The sequence below is a fragment of the Manacus vitellinus genome, unplaced genomic scaffold (assembly GCF_001715985.3).
Source record: "Manacus vitellinus isolate BGI_N305 unplaced genomic scaffold, ASM171598v3 scaffold_20_pilon, whole genome shotgun sequence".
NCBI lineage: Eukaryota > Metazoa > Chordata > Aves > Passeriformes > Pipridae > Manacus > Manacus vitellinus.
In genome coordinates, this window is record NW_021939471.1 from 13,012,894 (window position 1) to 13,037,213 (window position 24,320).

A 24,320-nucleotide genomic window follows, 5' to 3' on the forward strand; every position below is an offset into this window, starting at 1 on the left:
CTCCGCTCTGCCGCCTGCCTTCCTTCGCTCCTCTCTTCCTGCTTTCCTCCGTATTGCCAGAGCTTCCTGCCTCAGCAGGGCAGGGCTTGCCTGAGGAAACCGGAGAGAGAGAGAGAGAAAAGGCGTTTGTTAGAGATGTCTCACGTCTCGTGGGGTAATTACAGCCCCGCTAGATCGCTGAACACACCGGAGAGAACACAAAGGTGTCCTTTAGAGACGAGGATTGCCTAAATTAATGATGAAATGCTAATTAATGGCAATAACATAGGTGGGTTACTTAAGAAATAGGTCGGTGAGGTGGCAGATAATCCTAATAGGAGTTAAGATTTTATCGTAGCTGTTGACAGGGGCAGAAGGCCCTGGTGAGTGCAAGGCTGCTGAGCCAAGTGTCTCTGCCTATATAACTTGCCATTCCCACGCCATGGAGTCCTAGAAGGGATGCTCCAGGCTCCCGATGATCTGCTTCCCCCAATAAACCCATGCCATGAAATGAATGCTGACTGACTGCTGGGAATATACCCCTTCTGTATCTGGGATAGCCATCACTGGGTCAATCCTGTCAAAAACTCAATCCTGACTGTATTTGGGCCCTGTGGGAACATCTGGGATTCACCTTTGAAGAGGGAAAAGAATTGAGATTTAAGGGGAGGTGCAGATTTCATGCCAGCCTCGGGTGCTGTCTGCTTCTAGGAATTTGCCTTCGTGCATCAGAGTGCTTTAGATTTCCACTCAGGAACAGATGTGGGAACTGGAAAAAATTTAGAGGAGAACAGATGATAAGAGGGGTTTTTTTTTTCTATCAGGGAATGAAAAAAGGCTGAACAAACTGAGTCCCTTATAAAAGACTAAGGAAGATAGGTTATCAGTCTTCAAATATGTAAAAGACTGCTATGAAGTGAAAGGAAGCAATCAATCTGCCCTTCATGTCCCAGCTAGGTTGGCAAGAAATAATGAGCTCAAACTACCAGATGTAACTTCAGTATTAGCATTAGACTGCTTTCTAAAGGCAGTGAAAATGAAAAACTGTTGTAGTCTGCCTAAGTAGAGGCCAAGTTAGAAAGCATTAAGAACAGACAACATACATCTATCAGAAATTATATCATTATAAGCAGTTCAGCTCAGGGCACGGAGGTGGGCTAGATGACCTCAGATTAATTCCACCTTTTTCTCTGTGACATGAAGTAGGTCCCGCTGGTGAACTCCCCCTACTCAGTTGTCACACAGGACCTACTTTCATGATCAGCTTTTGCAGCTGACTGGCACCGGCCAGCTTTTTGGAAGTCTTGAATGGAATGCTAGTATCTATGTGATGACTGATATTTTCATAATGACATTTTGTCAATAATTGCTGATTTATTTGTTCATTCCTTCCTCATACATCTGTTATGTATATGAAATAAAATCACATGAAAATTCATAAAGCTCTTACCCTCTTTTGAACCTTGCTTAGAGACCTATTTCTCCCATGATACTTCAACGTGATACCTTTCCATTCACTAGGCAACCAGCAGGAAGTTCTCCAGGGAGCAGTATGGAGTGCACAAGCAGTGAGACTTTGGTTCAGTTCCCTACCTTGTGTGCAATATTGGTGCTTCCTGGAGTCATAGCTCCCCATATATAAACCAAGGATAACAGTATCTCCCTGGAGAGACTGGTCTGAAAATACACTAAGGACTGTGTGACAATGTAGGACCAACCTCTGTAAGGCCTACTGATAAAAAGCAGTACATAAAAGCCACCCAGGTGTTATTACTGTTTATTTTGCTTTTATTCTCACTATCGTTAATTGATTTTATGCCCTTTGTATACTTTGACTAGAAAATAGCTTGTAATTTTCCTAGGGCAGTGATTGCACTAGTTGCAATGGGATCTCAGCCTTAGGTTAGGTTTTTGGTATTACTACAACATAAACAGCTGTTCTGGCAGTTTGTTAGTTTGGTTATGGAGTTAAATTTGCCCCCTGTGAATCATTTGTATACAACTTTCTGGATTAACTGATGCATATCCACATTTAGCTGTCTGATGCTGTGGAGGCAGTCTGCAGGGAACAAACACGGATCTCGGCTGAGTTTCCATTCACACTGTTTACTGAAGTTCTGCATATAGCTGGGGGGACTTTAAGTCACAGTTATCTAAAACTTTCCCCATTGCTGAATGCTGGCAAATAAATACTAAATCTGCTAAACTGGGCTTCAGATTTTCCTAAAATGTTTCTTTGTATCACAATCACTTGTACGGAACAATGACGAGACCATTGCTCATTTATTTGATCCTAGTCATAGAGATTCCCAGTGAAAAATTGAATTCAACTAATATCTGATAAGCAATATTTGTCACCACCTCACAACTTAATTTCAAAAAAGTTCCCAATTAATTTTCAGGTATGTGTGTGGGTGGAGATTTAACTCGGAATGGTAGAGACATGGTGGTATGGTTTGGAAACCATAGAGAGCCCTTGTCTTACGCAAAGCAAAGGTGACACCTTGTTTTTGCGCAAGAGGGGTCTTTTCTTACAGTAAGAATGCTGAGTTCCTATCAGTGCTCTGCATGCAATTCCTGGCTCCCTTGGAATGATGGCAATCTTCACAAAAAGCAGCAGTAACATAGTGTGCTCTTGGATTGTGAGGTTGCTGTTTCTCACTCTCCTGAAGTGAACCACTGGCATATTTTCAAAAAATATGTCTAATTTAATCATATAAAGCCTATCTGATAAGTAAGAGTGCTGAGAAGAAAACTTAGGAAACACAATTTTAAAAGTAATATGGTTGTGACACCAAAGAGAACTAGATGATGTCAGTAAAATTAGCAGCAGATCTATAAGGTGGTAGTTGGAAGTAGTCTACACATTGTTGAGCCAGAGCAGCAGCATTCGTTGTTCCATGAGCTGTCCTTCCCACATACCCAAGTGCATCTGCGAGAATGAGTGAGATGCCAGATCAATGTAATACTCCTCATGTCAAAGACACTAATTTCCAGAATTCTTAACACTGGCATATTAGTTTAAAGACAGTTTACAGTGTAATACAAAATAAAGTGGTCAAAGTACTTTAAACTTTCAGAGAGGTCTTCATGACAAAGTGTCTCAGAGCTCTATTATGCATTGGTTCCATGGGAGACTACAGAGGGAACTTTCTGCTCAAGACAAACACTACACTCTTGGGCAACCCGTACACAGGTTGTGGAAAGAAAAGACTCTTCTGATAAATCTTCTTGCCTTGAATGAAGTTCTGCAACAGATTCTGAGAATTACCTAATGTAGCATGAGAGCCCTTGAGATGTAGGTATCAGATGTGGAAAATTAATTGATGGGATACAGCAACTTATAAGCGGCTGAAATAGCAACCATACATGCATCTAGAAGAGAAGGTAGAATACTGTGTTCAGCTTAAACTGTAAAAAGAATTTTGAAACATTTCAAAGAAATTTTATTGAAACATGAGAAAGTTCCCAGTTCCAGCAGAAGCTGGCAGGAATTGCAGTGCTGTAGTAAACACCTGTGCTTTTTCTTTACTGAGTAAGTAGCAGAAAAAAAGTTGTGGGGTTTTTTTTGTTTATTTTTCACTTTATAGTAGCACAGCTTTGAGTTATAATTCTTGCTTCACCTCACTGCTTCTGAGGGCAACAGAAGAACAGTATTATATGACTAGCAGCTGAGAAAATGAACATAAAAAATCCTTTGCTTCCTTGAAAAATGGAAAAGTAGAAACTATTTTTTTCAAGACTCTTCATTGAGTTGCAAGGTTTAAACAGAAGGAAACACCTGCTTGAATAAGGGGTGTTTCAGATGTCCTTGCTTTCTCCAGTTCAGCTGCTATTCAGATGTGATTGACACTAATGTATTAGCACACCTTTTTGCTCTGTACCCCTGAACAAAAACCCCACCTACAGAAGAGGTGGGGTTTTGGCTACCCTGGGTAAAGGATGGGTGTGGGACATCCACAGCTGAATCATGAACTCACAAGCAGCTGTTTAGGCAACAAAAGGGGAGGAAGGCATAAGCCCTTTCAATAACCTTTGCATTAGTCATTTTTTCACCAGAGGATAAAAAAAAAAAAGAAAGCCTACACATATTCACGAACATGTCATTCAACGCCAAGTAATTCATGCTCTGGGAGGAGTTTTGTTGATATTTGAGTGGGCCAAGATGTTTTTCTGAAGTAGCCAATTTCTCTAAGGCCTACTTAGGCATTGTGCCATTTTTATAGCGCCAGACCATGGGGAAAAGGCACTGCATCCATTCACCAGTTCATCCATACACTACCAGCTTATGAGCTCATCTTATAGGCAGCCTCAGTGCCATGCCACAGAAGAAGAAAGGCCCAGGTCTTAGAGCTAGGAAGAAACCTGCAGGACCTCAAGCCATTGGCAGGGATCAGCCTGGATTTGAAAGATTACACAAGGATAGGAGTGAAACTAGGAAAAAGATGATAAAAGCCTTCAGAGTATGGATCACGACTGAAACCTCCTATTTAGAGATCTCCAACTTGAAGCTGACCTTTTTTATATGGAAAAGGTTAGTGGGCAGCATGTTCTCTCTTTAAACACACAAAAACTGCAGAAGTTTTTGAACATGGTAGTCAGCTCTGCCCTGTTAAAGAGAGAAAGTATAAAAGATGATCAACTATTTCAGCTTTCAGTCAATAAGGTAACCTGAACAGCTTCGAAAAGCTAGAGTGGACAAACATAATTCATTTTTCAGAATGAAGACCCTCAAGAATACATTCAAAGATGATGAGAAAAGATTAGATGAGAATCAGGCAGATTGTAAACAAAAACACATGGTGATATTAGACATTTAATAGTCTCTTCCTGTGCTGTGCCAAGGGGGGATTGAGCACCCAATTACATGGCACACAATGGAGGCAAACTGAACATTCAGCAGTGGCTTTTTTGAGCTTGTGCCACAGAAAGCTTCAACAGGAGACTGCCAATGCCATGAACATAAGATGTTCTCTGTCCTTGTACCATATTTGTATTGTACCTCTGCTGTTCTTCAAGGAATGGAGAAACAGGAAGGAGGAAATCACAGTCAGCAAAAGAGGAACCAGTCACAGAGCTGTGAACAGGGAATTTAACCACAGGCTGGTAAGCACCATCCACCGTGTGGTGTCGCACTGGTGGCCAGCCACAGCAGAAAGGGAGTGATTTAATAGCTTACATGCAGACAAATTATCATTATGCCAGTACTATACTATTTGCATTTTGTTTGGGGCAGAAGCACGCAGCTGACATACCTCATTCTCCTTTTCCTTGGAACTGAATCTGAGTTCTTCAGCTTCACCCCATCTGAGAAAGAAAAAACAGAAGGAAGAGACATACTGAAGTCTAAATAATGAGATCAGGTAGTAAATCAGGGAAGTTTGAACAAATGTAGCTAATTCTGTCATTATGTGAAACAAAACAAATGTTGATTCAACTCTAATTTAGGCTGGGGCAGTCAGAGACAGCTGAACAGAATATTTGTAAGAGTAAAAGCAATATTTCTGCTCAGATGCAAATCTGTTGCAGTTTTTAAAACACAGTTTTAGCACGAGAAATGCTGGTAAAAAGGGTTAATTTTCAGCATTTTTCAAATTACAGCACAGTATATTAAGAGAAATGAGTGGCAATTTATCTGAATATGCAAGGCTGTAAACTGGAGCAGTTCAGCAGCTGCTCCAGAGGCAGCTAAACTGTCTTTGTGAGGAGAGACCCTCCCGGAGAAGGGTGAAGTGGACAGTCATGCATAGGAACCACTAAAAAGCAGCCTTGCCTATAAGTAAGCAAGCACTGCTAGAGCAGACTGAATAGTGGGAGTCACTAGCAGGCAGCCTGGCAGTCTCTCTCCTTTTCATTTTCAGAAATACTGGTTATTTGTTGATTTTGACTTTTTAAAATGTTGTTTCCTTCCTGATGATGATGTGATTTGAATTCATCTGCATATTTGATTTTCTCCTTGTACAAGTTTAATTAAGTATATACAACTAAAAACTGGCATCAGTTTATCCTGTGGAATTTGCACCAGCAGGACACCTTAAATGCTCCTACTGCTGCTGCCTTGCCAGACCTGAGGACTCCAGTCCCGGGCACTGTCAGGCCAATGCTGTTCACCAGTGCTTTGTTTCAATAGAGAAATGTGGTGCATAAAAGGGACAACAAAGGCAGCTCCTTTTTTGAAGAACACAAAATAGATTAAGCTGGTCTCAGCTGAAAAGGATGCCATCAATTTAGACAGCAGCCTGCTCTTTCAGCTGAAAACACGGGAAATGGAGCAGCACAAATGGGTGAACTGCTTGATTCTCCAAAATATTTGTGAGATAATTAATCTCTGCTGCTTGCTTTGTTTGATAGGGGACCAGCTTACTGCTCCATTACATGCAATGATGTCACTGAGGAAGGTAGGCATTTTCAAATGAGAGAGAAACAGAATTTATTTTCTGTTTAACACAACATTCTTTGTGTGTTGAGAAGTGAAAAAACAAGCTGTCCTTGTGTTCATGGCTCCTCGGCACTGCGGCACTGGAAGTTTAGAGGCAAAAGAACAGTTGTAAAATAGAAAGTGAGGGCAAAGAAAGCAGTGCCAGGCTTTGATGGAGAAAGTACTACTGTAAATATACCTAATGACTAGGCATAAAAAGAGGTACTGAGTGATTCCTCATGCTCTTGTGAGCTGAAAGCAGCTTGGTGAGAAACCTCAGGGCAATCATTCCCAAGCTTGCTGGAACATCAAGACTTTGGGATAATAGTGTTGGCTCCCCTGCTAGAGCACTCCCTCCTGGCCAGTGTATGCATTAGTTTTAAGAGGGCAGTTAAGGAAAATAGTACAACCTTGTGACTGAAGGAAGAATAAACCCACGATAATAAATTCAGCAGAGGGATTGTCAGGACAATTGTCTTGCTGTGACAATGGTAGCACTTACCTTGGACATTTTGGTACAAGGCAGCTCAGGCCAAGAGCATTAAAACTGCCTTACTCCTATTAGAATACCAACTTTCAGCTGGAATGGAGAGGATGAGACTCCTGGTACACAGGAAAGTAAGAAAGACAGAGCTAAAATGCCTGGTTTTGAGTCCCTAATTTGAGTTTTTCTCCTGTGTTTGAATTTTTCCTTAAATGGCTAGAGATCATTTCTGTCTTATTCCCCCAGTAAGTTGTTTAAACTCCTCATTTATTACTCAGTACATCATTCAAACTCTCCAACTCTCAGAGCAGAAAGCACTGGGTTTGGATCTTCAGTGGCTTTTACAGAAAGCTTTTTAGCAATTATTTTGTAGTCAACTAAAGTGTATATTTATATATCAGCCGAGTATTTTCTAAACATTTTGTTATAGTTCTAAACAGACTTCATTGCAGCTTCTAACCAGCTTCTAAAAAGCATTAAAAATTAAAAAGGGAAAATTATTTGCCTGAGATTAATTTTCCTGGTGATAACATGTATCCCAGAATTGCCAAGTGCTCCTGCATTCCGTAGCTCTTACTTGACTTGTATGGCACTGTTGGCTGTGTTAAAACAGTCACACTTGAGCCTTGTCAATCTTGAGTTTTCAGTCAGTTATGTTTTGACTGGATTAAAAGAAAATATTTCTGATTTTTTATTTTTTTGCCCTGTCAACCCTTTATATCTCACTCCATCTTACCTTGTACTTGCTCCTAGGACTCTTCAAAATGTACTAAGTGATGGAGCAAGACTCCAGAGGCAGCAGCCCAGCTGCTCAAGCATCTCTCAGACTTCTGGAGTGCTGACCTGTGATGAGCTGATTCTATTCAGTGCCTCTGTAGCAAGTTTTGTTGCAGTGTCCTCAGCCCTGCAAATCCTGCAGGTAGTCCCAGCATAGGCCAGACAGGGTCAGCAGTGGGTCCTAGAGTCCTCACCTACTGCAGACATCCCTGCCTCATATCCTGGAACACAGAGGCTGAAGCTGTACCCTGAGACCTGGTGACATCATCTCATTTGACCTACCACATATGGGGACAGCAAAAATCTTACATAGACAGCATCTCTATGTGAAAGCCATTTGAAATTGCACAATACTGAGTTCTAATCTAAGGAGAGCTGGTAAACTAAGCAGGGTGGATTAACAAGGCATTTCCTGATCTGACCCAGCCTAAACGTGTCATTGGCAAAGGACTAGAATGTGCTGTTTGTGACCTTTGCTTCCAAATGCACCTAAGCACAGCCTTCTTTTTACCCAGCAGATGGCCAACTGTTCTTTCTAACACAAAATAAACCTAAGCAGAGGCTTTCTCACTATCATTTATAACCCTGCAGATGGACACTTTAAAGGAAAGGCAGCTTGGCTAAAACATAAACCAAAAGCCTATGAAACTTTAAATTTAAGGCTTGTTATTTTGTGCTCTGTGGTGGATCTTCTTTTTATTCAGACAAGTATCCTTGAGTAGTAAAATACATGCAAGGCCTCTGGAAAGTTTAGCCTGTGCTCCAGGGATTTTACTCCTCCTCCTCCTTCTCCTCCTCCTCCTCCAGGTAATTTACTTCTACCAGGAGTGCCAAAGGCTGCAATAACAAAAGTGGTAGGCTTTGTATCCCTGGAAAAGCTTAGAAATATTGAGCTTAATTACAGGAGAAAACATAAATAAATGCTTTGAAGTTTTGTTCAGTGGAACTCTGTCTGCCATTCCCTGATGCTTTCCTTTCTCTGAAAATACTTTGATATTCCCAAGGGCACTGGTGGTTTAGCTGGACCCAGCTGTGCCCAGTGGTTGCAATTTTGCCTAATGCCTGTGACTTTAGGTGGTCAGAGGATACACCTAGATGGGAATGTGAAAGTCTAAACTTGAGCTAGTACTTTCTCCAAAATTTACATTCAAGATTAACCCAGCAGCTCAGACATGGTGCTGCTGTAACATACTGTAACTCATCCAGAGGAGATAGGTGCAACTCACATGCTTAGAACTATCCCTAGTGGTTTGTCTCCCACCATTAACTTGTAGACAGTAGGTAGTTACCAGCATGGGCAGGCTGGTGGACAGGCATCTTCTTGCATCAGTAAAGGTCCCACAATGACCAAATGAACTAGCTAATGGAAAACAAACTGGGGATGGAAACAACAAACTTTCATCCATTGCTAGGACATTATGCAGTTTAACACGGTATGGCAACTGTTGGCAGATGTTCAAAAGCTGGAGCATGGGGTGATTGAGAGGCTTAGACTGATCAGTCACAGGCTTTGTCAGCTGACATCTCCAGGAACTGAGGACACAAAAGACATCAGTTCTTGTCCCAGACCTGCTCTGTTTGCAGTAGTTTTCCCTCTTCTGCTTTTGCTGTAACTATTACAGCCAGTGTTATTCAATCACCAGAGAGGTATATGTACACCCCCTCAGAGGTTACAGTAGAACAGAGATTACAGAAAACAGTTTCCTGCTTTATTTTTCATAAATTCTATAATTATTTGAGTTACTGTTTTATTATTCCTCATATGTAGCCAGTTAGCTTTTTCTGTCTGAAAATCTCTTGAATAATAACACAGCGAAGAATATAAACTAAGAAAGTATCACTCTCTTCTAGAAAACTAAAAAAGCTGGCATGAATCTTAGGGGCAGATAAAGTAAATAAAATAGCATTAACAATCTTAGCAAAGCATTCCAGATTTTGAAATGACAAAGCCCTTTTTAAGTAAGCTTTTTGCATTACTTAAACATTGACTGCAATGTGTTGTGCAAACAGTTTTAGTGTTCTCCTCTTACTGCACAGGAGGTTGTGCAACCAGACCGCAATACACACGTTACTTTTTGAAGACAAGTTTAAAAAGTACTAAAGTATTATACAAGTATTGTTACAGAAGCAAAAGCCCTTTCAAATCATTCTAACTGCTCATTTCACAAGAAAGGGAGGTTGCTTAAACTCTGTGTCATGGTATATTATGCATGTAAGGCATTAAAAAATAACCTTGGGAGACAGAAGGACTCCCTGCACCAGACAATAATGGGTGCCACAAGTGTTTGCCTTTCAGAGACGGCAAATAATACTGTAAGTTCATGTACAAAAGTATGTGCAAGTGGGCTAACAAATGCCAAACAGGTGGAAAGAAAAGTTTCTGGCATGGAAAGCAACTAACCTGAGGGAAACTTCTGAAAGAGTAAGGCCGAGTGTGCTTCTCTCCCCTGCTAATGTTCTCTGCCATTCTACCTTGGCATCTGTTACCTTGATATGCTTTTACTATTTCCTGCCCTGCCCCAGGTGTCTCTAAGCTTAGCACTTGATTTTTGGCACCCTTTTCCCTATCTTGCTTATGCTTGTTTCAGGCAACAACAGCTGCATGGAATAAATCCTTTGGAGTTTTATAGAGCCATTGTTCCTAACTCTGAGAGTGCTCCTACACATTTGCAATATTAAACAATCAAAGAAAGAAGCTAAAATTAATAAAAACATAATAAAAAGGCAGAGCTAAATACTGATATACAGTGAAAGCAATTGGAAGTATGCAGGTACAAAAATACTTCTTTGATTAGCATGTTAAGAAGGAATGATCATTTTTAGAGGAAGAGCATGCAGTACTTATTTCATCCACCAAGATCAGCCACTGTTTGCGGTTTTTTTAATCCAATTTTGAATAAACACTGTGGACCAGAGATGCTAGATTCACTTTCTTCATTTTGCAAGTAAATATCACTTTAGGTCCTCTTGCAAGCAAGTGACCAATCCTCTGGTGCGTGCTGGAACAGCCTCAGCAATGATGTAGTTATGCTCAGTCTATAGTTGCTCCAAAGGGAGAGATTCCAGCTAAAAAACCAAGTCCTCACTCTTTTCTATCACACCCCCTTTTTGCAGAGGAGAAGCCTTTGGCATACAACTCCTCTGGCAACTCCACGCCAGCTCAGAGGCTGCCTTGCAACAGAGCTATACCTTGGAGTCCGTACTGGACCTTATTATTGGGAAAAAAAAGATAATGGCTTGGCTGTAGCAGAATTTTCTCTGTAGTCTTTTTTTTTTTTTAATTATTATTAATTGGGTTGCCCATAAATCACTAACTAAAAGGAACAGATTCTTAGAACAGATGAATTCAGAGTTACCAGTCAAACTTGCTATTTTAAATTTTATAAGAAAGAAAAGAAAATTACAGAAAACATCTTTTGATAACCTTGCAGATTCCACTCATATAGCCAACTCCTATTTTGTGAAAAGCTCTATGTAGAGTGTGCATTTTTATATTATCTAGAACTTCAGAACACAAGATGGCAGTGTACATTCTAGTGATTCAGGCTTGGAGATGCTACTCAAACTGAACACATAACATTTTATTCAGGCCTATATTAATCTGGTCATGTAATTTTGCTATGAGAGATAAACTTAAAAGTGTTTGTCAACAGCAGACCTAAAAGTATTTGTCAACAGCAGAAACAAATGCAATTTGCCAATAAATGAGTATTGCATGAACAAGTGTTAGGTAAAGCTTAATTCAAGATTTTATTGTATACAACAACACTCTGGAGACATTAAAAGTCTCTTATGGAACTCCTGAACTGCAATAACAAGAGGGTATCCCTTTATGAAGGAATGGAAGTTGGCTCAGTTGTAAGAGCTTCCGAGCAAAATTGGCTGCTGGGGAAAAGCACATAAGAGAGCTGGCATCCTGAAATATTTGAAAAGCTCAGGGCTCTCAGAGGAGTAGTGCAGACCACTGACGTGGAACAGGCTGAACAGTATCTAAAATTGAACAGGTGCCTTTCTGGGAAAAAACTAACACAGCAAACAACTGTTTGGCACAACAATTCAGGAAAAAAAACACATCCACCGAGAGGCATCAAGTTAGAGGATAGGTCTGTGGCTGAGGAGAAAATTGCTTAAAGAGCTATAAGGAGTTGGACCTTTCTGTGTGTAATTTCTGAGAAAGTTCACTCAGAGCCTCCCTGGGTACCAGTGGGCAAAGAAAACTCCAGTCTCTTTTGTTGGGTTGAGTTGAATATTGGAATAGTAAGTGTAGCTGAAAAGTTGTCTGCCTTTCTGCTATTGATTATGCAAACATGGCCTTGCTACATAGTAAAAATAGCCCTAGGAAAAATAGTAATATTTCAGAGTATAAAATAATCCTAGAAGTCACTATCCCTGTGGGGTGCCTAATGCTGACAGAATTCTAGGCAGTCCTGCTTTCTCCCTGGGGAACGTTCAGGTGACATTTCCTCCCTGTACCTAAGCTCATGGCACTAATGGGCAAGTCAGACTGACCCAGGAGATCAAAACTCGGCATCAGGGTTCATAATTTCTGGATACAGCTCTTGATTTGATATAGTTATTTGGAATTAGATAATGAAAAAATATATATTTCTCTCAGACAGGTGTGATAATAAGTATTTTCTCTTTTTATCTCTAGAATGGGAATATTTTTCATCCTCTATTGTACTGTGCAATGGAGATCCTCACGTCAGTGTCAGTGGAGCATGGCATATAGACCTTGACCAGTGTTTCTCATAGAAGGTGGAATTCTGGGAGTCCTGGTCCCTAAGTCTACTTTTCTTGTAGTCATTATCTGTGTGAAAAAATATCTCCCTGTTCCCAACCTGTCAGTCACAGTAGCTCCAACGAAAAGTTGTCAAATTTTTCATGGTGGTCCACTCCTGTCATTACAATTGGATCAATTGCTGCTTGTTATTGCTTTATGTTCCCACGCATAAATCACTGGGTTAATACCAAGACTTCTTTTCCCTCTCTCTTTCTGAGTTTGCATAAGATTGAATTTGGCATTGATTCAAATCAAATAATTCAAATGCCTGGTATTTAAACTAAGGCTGGGTGTGGGTTCGTGACTAAAATAAAGTGTATTACCTGGCAGTTTTAGTCATTTGGTCTATTTGTCACAGTAGATTACAGAAAGTGTGGCATGCACAGAATTATGCATGCACTTTTCAGCCATCTGAAATGGAGGATAAATTGAACATGTCATAGTTCTAGGACAGTAATTTATATTGAGTACAAGCTGGGAAGGGACCAGAGCCAAGACCTCAAATCTAAATTACCTTGAGTTCCAGGGAAATTTTAATCCAAATAAAAGCTTCAGAGCTGTTCATTATATATTTAAGTGAACCAACAAGAGACCTTGTCTCAGAACTCACCCCCAAACTAAAGAATTTACACCACGCTTGAAGCTTTATGGCTAAATCCACAGATTCTCTATACTGAGTATGATCACCAAAGTTCTCTGTATGAAATTATTGCCAACTGTCTGTTGTAACCACCCCACATATCTCTTTTGGCTTTGCATATATCCCTGTTTATCATAAATTAACTTTTCCAGTCCTGTAATAGTTCCTTACTGAGAGCGTGTTACGAGAATTCACAACTCACACTCAAACTTTTCATACGGGGATTATTGAAGTTGTGCTTATTCAATATTTGACTTGCAAAGTTTCCTCTTCCCTTTGACTATCCTGGAAATTACCTGCATTTGAGATTTCTGTGAATGCAGATAACACTAGTAATGTCCAGGGTTGAGAGGAGAAAGGAAGATATTTTCTTTTCTTTTCATGGCCTTCCCTACAGTCTGTTCCATCTTCTTTACCCTCTAATCAAAACCCAACTATTTGTTTTATGGCAGTAGTCATCTCATATAAACATTAGTGAAATCCCTTCTTTAAGTAAAATAGTTCTTACTTTTCTATTCAGAATCATTCCTAATCCAATCCTCTTTTACCACTTATAACCGATTTCCCACAAATCAAAATAATTTACCGTTTTTTTGCAAGAGAATGTAGCTGTAACAGGCCATCCCAAGATTAAGCCCTTCCTCCCCAGTGTTTTACAAAAGCACCTCTTTGACCTGACCCCACACAAATCAAAATTCATTTCTTTCCCATATTCCAAAACAACTTCTTCTCCCCAAAATAAACTCTTCCCTTGACATTAAATTGTAATGACCCTTGCAAATTCAGAAAGTCACAGTGCAGCAGACTGATAGTAGTGCTAGAGACACTTTAACCTTTTCATTTGCTGCAAGTATCATCCCTCTGCCTGTCATCAACCCATAATGTAAAAGGTGAGGTCTGGACTATGGGGGGATGGAGCAGGAAATGTCAGCAGACTGGAGATTGCTACCTTGTGGTCCAGCAGAGGCACACAGAGGCTCCAGCTGGGGCTTCAGAGGTGTTCAGAGCAGGGAGTTACTGGGGAAAAGGATATTGGTGGTTATCACTACCACTGATACATGCCTCAAGCAAACACTGATGTTAATAATGAAAGCAAAATTTAAAATTGGCAAAAGTAGTACTCCTGTGAAACATGCTAGCAAATGGTATCTTTGAAGCCAAGCACTTAGCAGGATTCAGGAAAAGGTTATACATACATATTCATACATTTGTGCAGGGAATTAGATTGGACCCAATAAAAATTCGTAATGGATATAAATGTTCACAGTTCAAGGCATAAATCAACCACCAGCCTGAGGTTAGAAAATAACTTCCCCTACAGTCGAGCTGTTACATAATTATCCATTATAGTTGCAGAGGGGTGAAAGGAGGTTGAAGAATAGGGCAATTTTTTCAGAGACATCTGGGAATTACTATTGGAAGACGACTAATTTAGATTTTATCTGGTAGGGAAGTTCTTATTACATCAAACAATGTAATTTAGAATTAAAATGTGATTTATTTTGTATTTTTTACTATTAATGTAATCAAATTCATGCCTGGGGGTAACTACAGACCTTTCCATTATAAGCCAGCCAGAGTTAGTGAAATTCACTGTGCTGTGTTTTCTCACTGAGTCTCCTTAAAAACAGCTTCAAATTTTGAAAAGAAGTCAGGCAGAGTCCCAGGAATTAACTTTGTCAAAGCTAGCCAACTAATACAGCCAAGTAACTGTCTGTATTAGCAGAGAAAAAAATTGCATGTATGAACTGCAGCAAAAATCTTGTTCTGAAAAGTTCTCATTTTTGTTAAGTTTGCATAATAACCTATTAAGACTTGCAGAGGTCCTGAACATCACTAATTATAGGATGGGGGCTACTCCAGGCTACTGGAGTTATCAACTCTCCTAAGCAAAACATACACATTCAGTGGACTTGTTTCCACCAAGCAACACACCTCCAGCTTTTGTTGCACTTGCAAACAGTCTGTGAGCTAATGTAACACACACTGCACACTAGGAAAAAAAGCTTTTGTGACCTTGCAAACAGAGAGCTTGATTGAAAATCGGATTCTTAATCAATTGATTAAGAAATTGCGAATTAATACAGGCAACCATTTATGTTTCCTGCACTGGTATAGTAGCTGCATTCTGCTATAGTTTCTGGAGCACGTGTGATACACTTACTGCAATTACAACAGAAATTATCATCACAAAAGATGTGGGGAACTGAGAAACATGTATTAACCACATTTTCACAAGAAAAAGGAGTGGTTCTTGGCATCAGTCTCTCTTAAGCATAATTTCTGTTCCTAGTGAGCAGTACTAGAAATATTGCACAGTGATTGCTCAACATCTGGAAGGTTCTAGGGCTACAATCAACAAACACTAAGGTCTAATTAAAAAAATCTTACTGTGTAAACTTGAGTGATTTGTTCAGACAGATTTATAAAAGGAATGGCTGAAGAGAAGACAGCAGATGTAGTATATTTTTTTAAAGGTTTCAAGTCATATTTTGTAAAGATTTAACTTGAAAAATTAATTCAAGCTGGCTTTGCTGGGGAAGCCGTGAGTTGCTGTGGACACCCATCCCCTGACAGCAGGCAGTGACTGCCCAGCTCTGTGCCCAGTGCTGTAGGTGTTGGAGGCAGGATGCTTTGCAGGTTCTGGTTACCAGGCTGCTCATGTAACACAGGGTCTGCAGAAGTAATGCCACTGTTTTATGGCTTTCCAGGAACAAACAGGGCAACTCCCTTAAGCACAATTACCTCTTAACAGTGGCAACCTTATCAGCCCTACAGCTGAATCCCAAATGAGGATTGGGATTGGTTGGGGTGGGTCATGTTGGGACCATTTGACACCAGTCTTCTGCCAGTCACAAATGCAGTTCTGTCGCGTCTCCTGCTTCCTTATGTCCTGCTGCTGCTACTACTGACGCTGCCAACAGCAAGCCATTTCCTTGGGAAGCTCTCTCAGGCTGCTTACAGCCCAGCTGCCTCATTCTGCCAGCTACCAAACTGCTGCTCCAGCTCCCATATAGGCTTCTCCCTCTCAAACACCCTTACAGTGTGCTGGAAACTCTGGTATATACTGGGAACCTCAATACAGTGTTGCAAAGACATATGATATATTGAACTGTGAGGAGATGTTTGGGGTGTGATAGATATGGGTGTGAGGGCTGATTTTTTTTTTTAAATTATTTTCATCAGGATAATAAAGTAAACTTCAGAATGCTGCTGACATTTACAATTGTACATCTCAAAAAGCTGCAAATACCAATGAAAAAAGGTTTATAGATGGGGTGTAAAGAAACGTTGCACTCGAAAGTAATGGTTTTGATCTAGAATAAGGCAAATTGATAGATAGTGAACAAATAATCCAAATAATACTTCTATGGAAGAAATAGCCTGAAAAATATGAACTGGAAAAGAGAGTGATGGGATTGTCCTTCTCCTCCCCTGGCAACTAGATGCAGGATATGGCAAGGCAAAAGAGCGATGTCATTTTGGACTCCCCATGAGCTGTAACAGCATCAAGTTAAGTAATTTTCTTTTTCATTTTGGCCTAAAATATTCAGTTCTATCCACAACACTGTGAAAAAGACAAAAAATAAATGAGAAAGAGTTCTGAAAAAAAAGCCAGGGAAACAATCAGTGACTGGAGGTCAGATTTATTTGGAAATATGTGTATATGTTTAACTTGCCCAAAACTTTAAGGGTGAATAAGGGGAACTCATAATGGATGACTTTTTCTGGAACAAGGTACTTAAAAATACAAAGTAGAAAAAAAGGGTTATCAGGCTGCCAGAGATATCAACACTGCTTTGTTAGCTGCTGCTGCCGCTGAGCAGGTCCCAAAAGAGTGCATAAAAATGAGAGTTGCATTTATATTCTGAGAATCCAGCTTATGTTTTGTTTTCTCAGAAACTCACTCCCAGAGGTTTGTTTCTACCACATATTTAGATAAAAAGTAAGGACACTGCTCCTCCAGAGCAGTGCTGAGAATCACAGCGACTGTTTGACATTGCTTTCTATTCAAATACAGTCATTGTTCCTCCCTAGGCCTATATGTTAGCCTCTCACTATCACACACCAATGGGGACAAGATGAGGAACGAAGCTAATGGGTGGCAACACCATGTACATAACAATGTATTTAGAAGAGGAGAAAGAGATGCAAGATGGGGAAAAAAAAAAAAAAAAAACAGGCAAAATACCAACAGAAACATGAGGACTTCAGGGTTTCTGCACTGCTGACTCTTGCCTTCATACTAAGACATAGAGGACCTGTTGACACTGGAAGCCAGGCTGTAAACTTGGCCAAGGTGTTGGCTCTGCTGCCTGGCCAGTAGTGAGGCTGCACAAGCATTCTGACACAGCCTGGTTGTCTGCCCTCCTGCCTGATCCCATCCTCACAACCCTGATCACTCCTGAAGTTAGCACCCCCAGACAGCTCAGGACAGAGCCAGCAGGCTGCCTGCATGACAGCCCTGTGAAGGAGACCCAGAGCATTCCACCCATGTGTATGAACTCTTGCAGAACTGTGTGAATAGACACAGCAGGTTGCTTGGATTTTAAACATGGTAAGGACAAACTGCCTGCTGCAAAACACATGGGGCATGACAAGAGGCTGAAGGAGTAAACAACATATTATATTCTCATGTCGTGGGACTACCAGGATGAAAATGTCAACAAAAAAAAGAAGGCAAGAAAAAATAAGGGGCAGTAAAGCAGCCATCTTGTCCCATTCGCTTTGAAAATCAGAACAGTAAGTAACTTGGGGTCTCCTCTGTTTAGCAAACACTTTTGTTACAGCAGAGGACATACAGAATGAGGAGTTAGAAGATAAGGAAGGTATTTACTAGAAGAGATTATGAATGTATCATAGATTAAAAGCAGTTTCAGCTATGAGTTCTATTTGTATAGAAACTGCTAAAATACTTTGATAGGACAGATATTCTACCCAATGCTTGTGTTGTCTTGCATCAGAAAATGGAAGTCAAACAGACCTCAGTATTATTCTTGCTTTCATACTTTCTGGATTTTTTGGGTATGGAAGGGGCAACAAAAAAAAATCCATGAGCAATTATAGTGTGCATTTGAGAAATGTCTAGGCTGTTAGAGCTCCTGGGAGTGCTTGACAATATAAAGGGAAAGACATGCAGGATCTGCGTCAGCTCAGTTATGGCATAACTGTATTCCAACACTTAGAGGATGGTGGGGAGCTCAAGAGCATACCAAACATGGTGTTCTGCCAGGGGAGGTTTAGGTTAGACATTAGGAAGAAGTTCTTTACAGAGAGAGTGACTGGGCATTGGAATGGGCTGCCCAGGGAGGTGGTGGAGCCACCGTCCCTGGAGGTGTTTAAGAAGAGACTGGATGTGGCACTTAGTGCCATGGTCTAGTAAACAAGGTGGTGTCAGGTCAAAGGTTGGACTTGATGATCTCAGAGGTCTTTTCTATCCTGGTTAATTCTGCGATTCTGTGATTCTAAAGCACATGATGCACTTTAAACTCTCTGTAGTATGTTTATTTATAGTTAGTCTGGCTTCAGCAGAATCACAAAACTACATCTTTTAAAACTCTTCCCAATATATCCAGTACAATGCAGGCTGCAAACATTTCTATTCACACAATTTAACCTGTAATTTAAATAGTTATATATACAGGGTCATTAATTCTGGAACAAGCTCTTTCATCTATTTGAAATTATTTTAATATTTAATTCTAGTTACTCTATTCTAGACTTATTCCAGATTTGTCTTGGTTCCAGAAGGTCATAGAAGTATCTTCCATCAGACATATAGATATTGTAGTATGCCCTGGGTAAAAAAAGATTTAGGATTCTAGTTGGGTTAGGAGCACAGCTCGTATTATTTATTATCTGCAGATGCCAGGACATTAAAAGTTTCAATTGTTTTCCCACCAAACTGAAAGGCAGGTTGTTAATACAATTACCTCTATATAATTGGAAACTAAATCAATGATGACTGTGTGATTCAAATGGTACTTTAAATAATTTCACTTTTATGATGCTATTTTGTTGCACATGTTATCACCAAATAGCTTATTCATTTTCTTGGCAACTGTGATTTGAGTTTGTGTCTTTTTCTGTGATGGAAGAACCACATTTTCAACCTTTCTAGTTTTCTGGGACACAGTGGGCATTGCTTTTAAGTATTTAGGTTGATACACATTAACACTGGAAGTCCATAGTCCGTAGTGAGTGAATCAAGAGGGAAGGACTGGGTGGATTGTAACTGCCCTCAAAAAAGGAGTAGGCACTAGAGGTCTTTGGCAAGGCCTTTAAAGGAAAGCAAGAATGTGGGGTAGACAAGCAACACAGAACTGTTGCGAAGAACTTCCCCTACTCCTTTCAGAAGAGCATCCCTAGTCACTGCCTGTTTGCTTTTGGTTTTAAATATTTAGACAGGTAATAGAGAGAAGGGTCACAGACTACTGTTATCACATGGGAGTCACAAACATTAGTGTTTTATCAACACTGTTTTCATCACAAATCCAAAGCACAGCACCATAAAAGCTACTGTGAAGAAAATAAACTCTATCCCAGTCAAAGCCAGTACAATCTCCACACCTTATTCCATACCATTTACATCCTGCTCAGATCCCACTCTATCCAACAGATCCTCATTAAGCACCTTCCCCTTTCTCATCCTTTGATGTAGACACAGATATAATTTCCTCGGTCTATGAACCACCCCTGTAAAATGTCCATAAAATGTTCATGAAATGCCCATTGAGTTCATTAGTCCAAGATGTTGGACTACAGCTGTTCTGGTGGTCACTCAGGACAGGAGAGATGGTGTGTTGTGTGGAATTACTGGGCACCAAAGCCAGCTCAGGTTCGGTCACTGCTGCACATGCACTACTTCTTGTAAGCCTTGTTCTCCACTGGTAGTGGTTCCTGCTATAGCAATCCTATAACATGCAACTCAGATCATAGTTTACAACAATTTAGAGGTATATACATTATAGTTTCCATCTCTGGTTCCTTTGGACACCACAGTATACTCTTACCCTTGCCTCTGCTCCAGTGTGAACTTATCCACAGACCCCAGTCCCTTAGGGGTGGATCCCTTAGTGTGGACTTACTCATGGGCCACAGTCTCTTCAGGGGTGTACCTGCTGTGTTGTGGACTTATCCGTGGCTCCAGATGCTTTGAGGTGTTTCTTCTCCAGTGTTCTTCTCCTTATCCCCAGGCCACAATCACCACAGGGTACACCCTGCTGTGGTATAGACATATCCATGGCCACAGACACATCTGCTCTAACATGGTCTTATCCACAGCCATGAATACTACAGGTTGTCCTGCTCCTGCACTTATCCACAGGTCAAATCCCTTCAATTCAAACTGACACTGGAGCTGCAGCCTGTCCAGCCCAGCAGCACAGAAACAGCAGTGATGCCCAGGCCATGAACCAGCCTGGGCACATTGCCATGTCTGTTATCAAAATGCTCCCAGGCACAGCTGGGTAAGATGATAAGCCCTACAGCAAACAGCAAGAGCCAGAAAAAAAGGCACTAACAAGCACTAGATTAATGCACAGCAGGGCAAGCCCCATGACAAGGACAGCACCTTGCAAATTAATAGCTAAATAGCACTAACAGATACAAATTCAGTCTAGCAAACTCCAGTCAAACCTGTTGTTACCTCAAACCCTTTAAGCCCCAAGTTGGGCACCAAAAAGGACTGTGGGCAGCTCAGCCCCACACAGCCACATGTCCACTTACCCCCACTGGGATTGGGGAGATAATTAGAAGGGTAAAAGTGAGAAAATTTGTGGGTTGAGATAAAGACATTTTAAATGGGAAAGCAAAAGCTGTGCACACAAACAAAGCAGAACAAAGAATTCATTCACTGCTTCCCATCGGCAGGCAGCCGTTCAGCCATCTTCAGAAAGTCGTGTTTCATTACATGTAATGGTGACTTGGGAAGAGAAACACCATCACTCCAAACGTCCTCCCTTCCTTCCTTTTTCTCCCAGCTCCATATACTGAGCATGATATCATATGGTCTGGAATATCCCTGTGGTCAGTTGGGATCAACTGTCCAGCTGTGTCCCCTCCCAAGTCCTTGTGCACCCCCAGCCAGCTCCCTGTCAGGGAAGCCTGAGAAACAGAGAAGGCCATGACACTGTGCAAGCACTGCTCAGCAATAGTTAAAACATCCCTGTGTTATCTTTTATCTGTCTTAATCCATTGTTCTCAAGAATTTTTCAACTTGAAAGGAAATTAATTTCTGAGGTTAAGTCATTCAGCCAGAACAAGGTAGAAACTCTGACAATCATGCATTCAAAGCATATCAATGTCAGTTGATTCTACAGGATGAGACAAGTAGCAGCAGAAGATAAACCATTCCTGATTCCTCTGAGTCAAATTTAAAATTGAACTTTCCTCAGAAAGATTAAGGGTCTATATTTTACTTGTCCATGTTCATGTACAAAGTCTTACCACTTCTTGTATTTCCACTGTTCCTGGGAATGAAATCATAACCAATACTTAACATCTGGGATGTGGGGAAAGGTTGTGGGTATTTGGTTACTAGTACTCTAGTACTAGAGACAGGGTTTTCTCCACGAAGAGAAGAAAGAACCATTTACTGTACTTTAGACTGCATGTTAACCTCATCTAACTTTTAGATGGTAAGGGTTAGAGAAGATGAATTCCAGCCATCACGGATGAGAACATACCACCTTATGCCAACAACTAAGCAAGGATCTCTGGTCCATCCTATGACTTTGAGATGTAAGAAGGGAACAGAGCTTGTGTCACATGTAATCCAGATTCTGGGGTGCTTGGCCTACATCTCCTGCAGAGCTCTCTGTAAAAGAGAGGATGTCACCTTACCACTGAGTGAAAAATAAATTTTGTTTCACTAATTCCTTTCACCAATGTCTTTCTAGTGACATCACAGGGATAAATTTTTAAATTAAATTCCTTATTAAAAATGTAACATCAAAGAAACTTTAGTCAAAATCCCAGATCCTCAGAGTCACTTCCCATTAGTCACTGGTTGAAAGTTCAAGAATTCAGTGCCTGAAATTGACTGAAACAAGTCAGCACTTGTTTCTGACGTTTTTCAGAAGCTGGAAAGTTGTTATTCCAACAGATATTTTCTTCCATTGCCCTTTTATTTGAATGTATCCAAACTAACAAGGTTTTTAAAAAGTTTATTTTCAGCAGTAGGTGGCACTATGAAGTTTCAAAATTATCCCAATATAAAATAAAATGCTAAGCACATACACTACTTTAAAAAGAACATGAAAATATATCAGAAAAAAATCTGATAATCAAATTAATATTTTTCTAAATTTTACAATTAACAAAAAGTCTAAAGCAATAAAAAGTTCTCTATACTCTTTGTAAAGTACCACCATAGGTTGTTCTTGAATGTACTGTTTCATCTACTTTGAATTTCCTGAAAATTATATCTATCTCATTTGCATATAAGCTTTAATATTGCAATAATGACTGTCAATACATATAGACTAGGTATGTATGTTTTATAAGGTAAATGAATGTATACCAACAGGAATACACCAAATTGAAATGCATTTTGGATTTTTCTTGCTTGGTTGAAAGTTTATATTTACAAGCAGAGACTAAAGCATTACTATACCCCACATAATCTCCAGGATTAGAAAGATGTTTCTTCAAACTTTTTCTTCAAAACGTTTTCTTCAAAACTTTACTACACAAAAATCTATAAAGGGCAACTAACAAAACAAACCTGTGTTTTCAGGTATTTCAGGTTGCCTAATGAAAAAAATTAACAATATTGCACAAGTATTGTGGGTACTTTGTTTCAGAAAGTTCTCAGTACAATACACCTCGTTCCTCAGTGGCGAGCGTAGGGCAGGATAATGCAGTGAGATGTGGTATTTTTATTAAGCTGATTTTTGGATGGCTGCCTTCTGATTAAAAATTAAGGGCTGGTCTGCCTGAGCACACGGAAAGGAAAAAAGAAATTAAGCAAGGAACACAAATGAAATATATAGTCAATGTTCTTTTATCTGGCCTGACCAGGAAGTGTCCTTGCCTTTTTTTTTTTTCACTCCAGGCTTCAAGGAAGCTACTTGGCTTTGCATACTATTTCTGCACTACGATACAACCTAACACCTCAGATTCATGCTTGCTTTTATTTTGCTTTTTAATAAATAAAGCATGTAGAAAAGACACTTTTATAGCTTCAGGACAATTTTTCAGGTACTTACATTGTGTATTACGCATTTTGTGCTAACGTGGTCTGCTTACTGTTTCTTTTATAAAATTGAAAAAGTCAAATGCTGGTACTTAATAAAAACATGTTTTGCAAGGAGCTGGTAGCAAAAGGTTTTTTAACTTGTGACAGCCTGCTTCAGTTTCTCCAGAATCTCCAACAAGAGTCCTTTCAGTTGGGTTCACTTTTAGACCACAGAATAAAGTGGTACTACAAAAATAATACGCGGGAATATACTTTAAATTTTCCTGCTTGTTCGCCATTGCAAATGATTCGTTGTCGCCATGCATTCTACCTCCATGGAATCAAAGCCATAGCATCATAACAGCTACTTCAATATACCTGCCTCATTCAGCACATCTTCTGCTTAGACCTCTGTAAGATGTTTAGCGGCTCTGTGCAAGGCTCCCACTATATTTAGTACAGTTACCATATATGCATATAAGAAATCTTAAATTTCTTTTCCCTTCCAAGGGATATATCAATTTCATATAAATCTTTGGGTAGACATCCGCCTCCAACATGAAGGTGCAAGGAATTTAATTATTAGAGATTTATCAAATTTATACACTTGTGCAATTTTTTAAGTTATAAAATCACACTTTTGTACCTTGAAGGGCAAAACTGAAAATGAGATTTTCACTGCAGCTGTGTTTAAATTGCCAGGTGCACCAACAGCTGTGTTGTTGTGCGTATCCAAAGCAGGCAGCGTTAGAGACCTGCAAAGCACCTGCAAAGGAATAGGTAGTGCCCTAATTCCACTCTATTTGGTTCTATTAGATCTTTGAAAGTAGCCTCAAAAATGGGCTCAAGAAATGACCAGAGGATCATCTGAAAGGTATATACTGACATATACTGTCACCCAGGCTACATACACAATGGCAGTGGTCAGACCCTTTTCAAAGCTGTATTCAGTGCACTGAATTAACTATTTGACTGCTGCTTATATTTTCAAGGGGAATTCAGCTAGCTCTCTGAATAATGTCATTTATTAAATACCAATAGGTGCTTTAAGATAAGACA

The 24,320-nt window shown here is 40.1% G+C and overlaps 1 protein-coding gene across 1 annotated transcript in view; it reads right to left on the reverse strand.

Annotated features, from left to right (window-relative positions):
• Positions 1 to 20,186, reverse strand: part of AGPS (alkylglycerone phosphate synthase) — a 68,100-nt gene extending 47,914 nt beyond the window's left edge. Inside the window, exons 1-2 of the mRNA XM_008931062.2 lie at positions 20,095 to 20,186; positions 5,235 to 5,286 (exon numbers count right to left, since the gene is read on the reverse strand). Of these exons, the coding sequence (XP_008929310.2) occupies positions 5,235 to 5,286; positions 20,095 to 20,173 (131 nt within the window). The 5' untranslated portion in view covers positions 20,174 to 20,186. The remainder of the gene's footprint in view (positions 1 to 5,234; positions 5,287 to 20,094) is intronic.
• Positions 20,187 to 24,320: the final 4,134 nt, after the last annotated feature.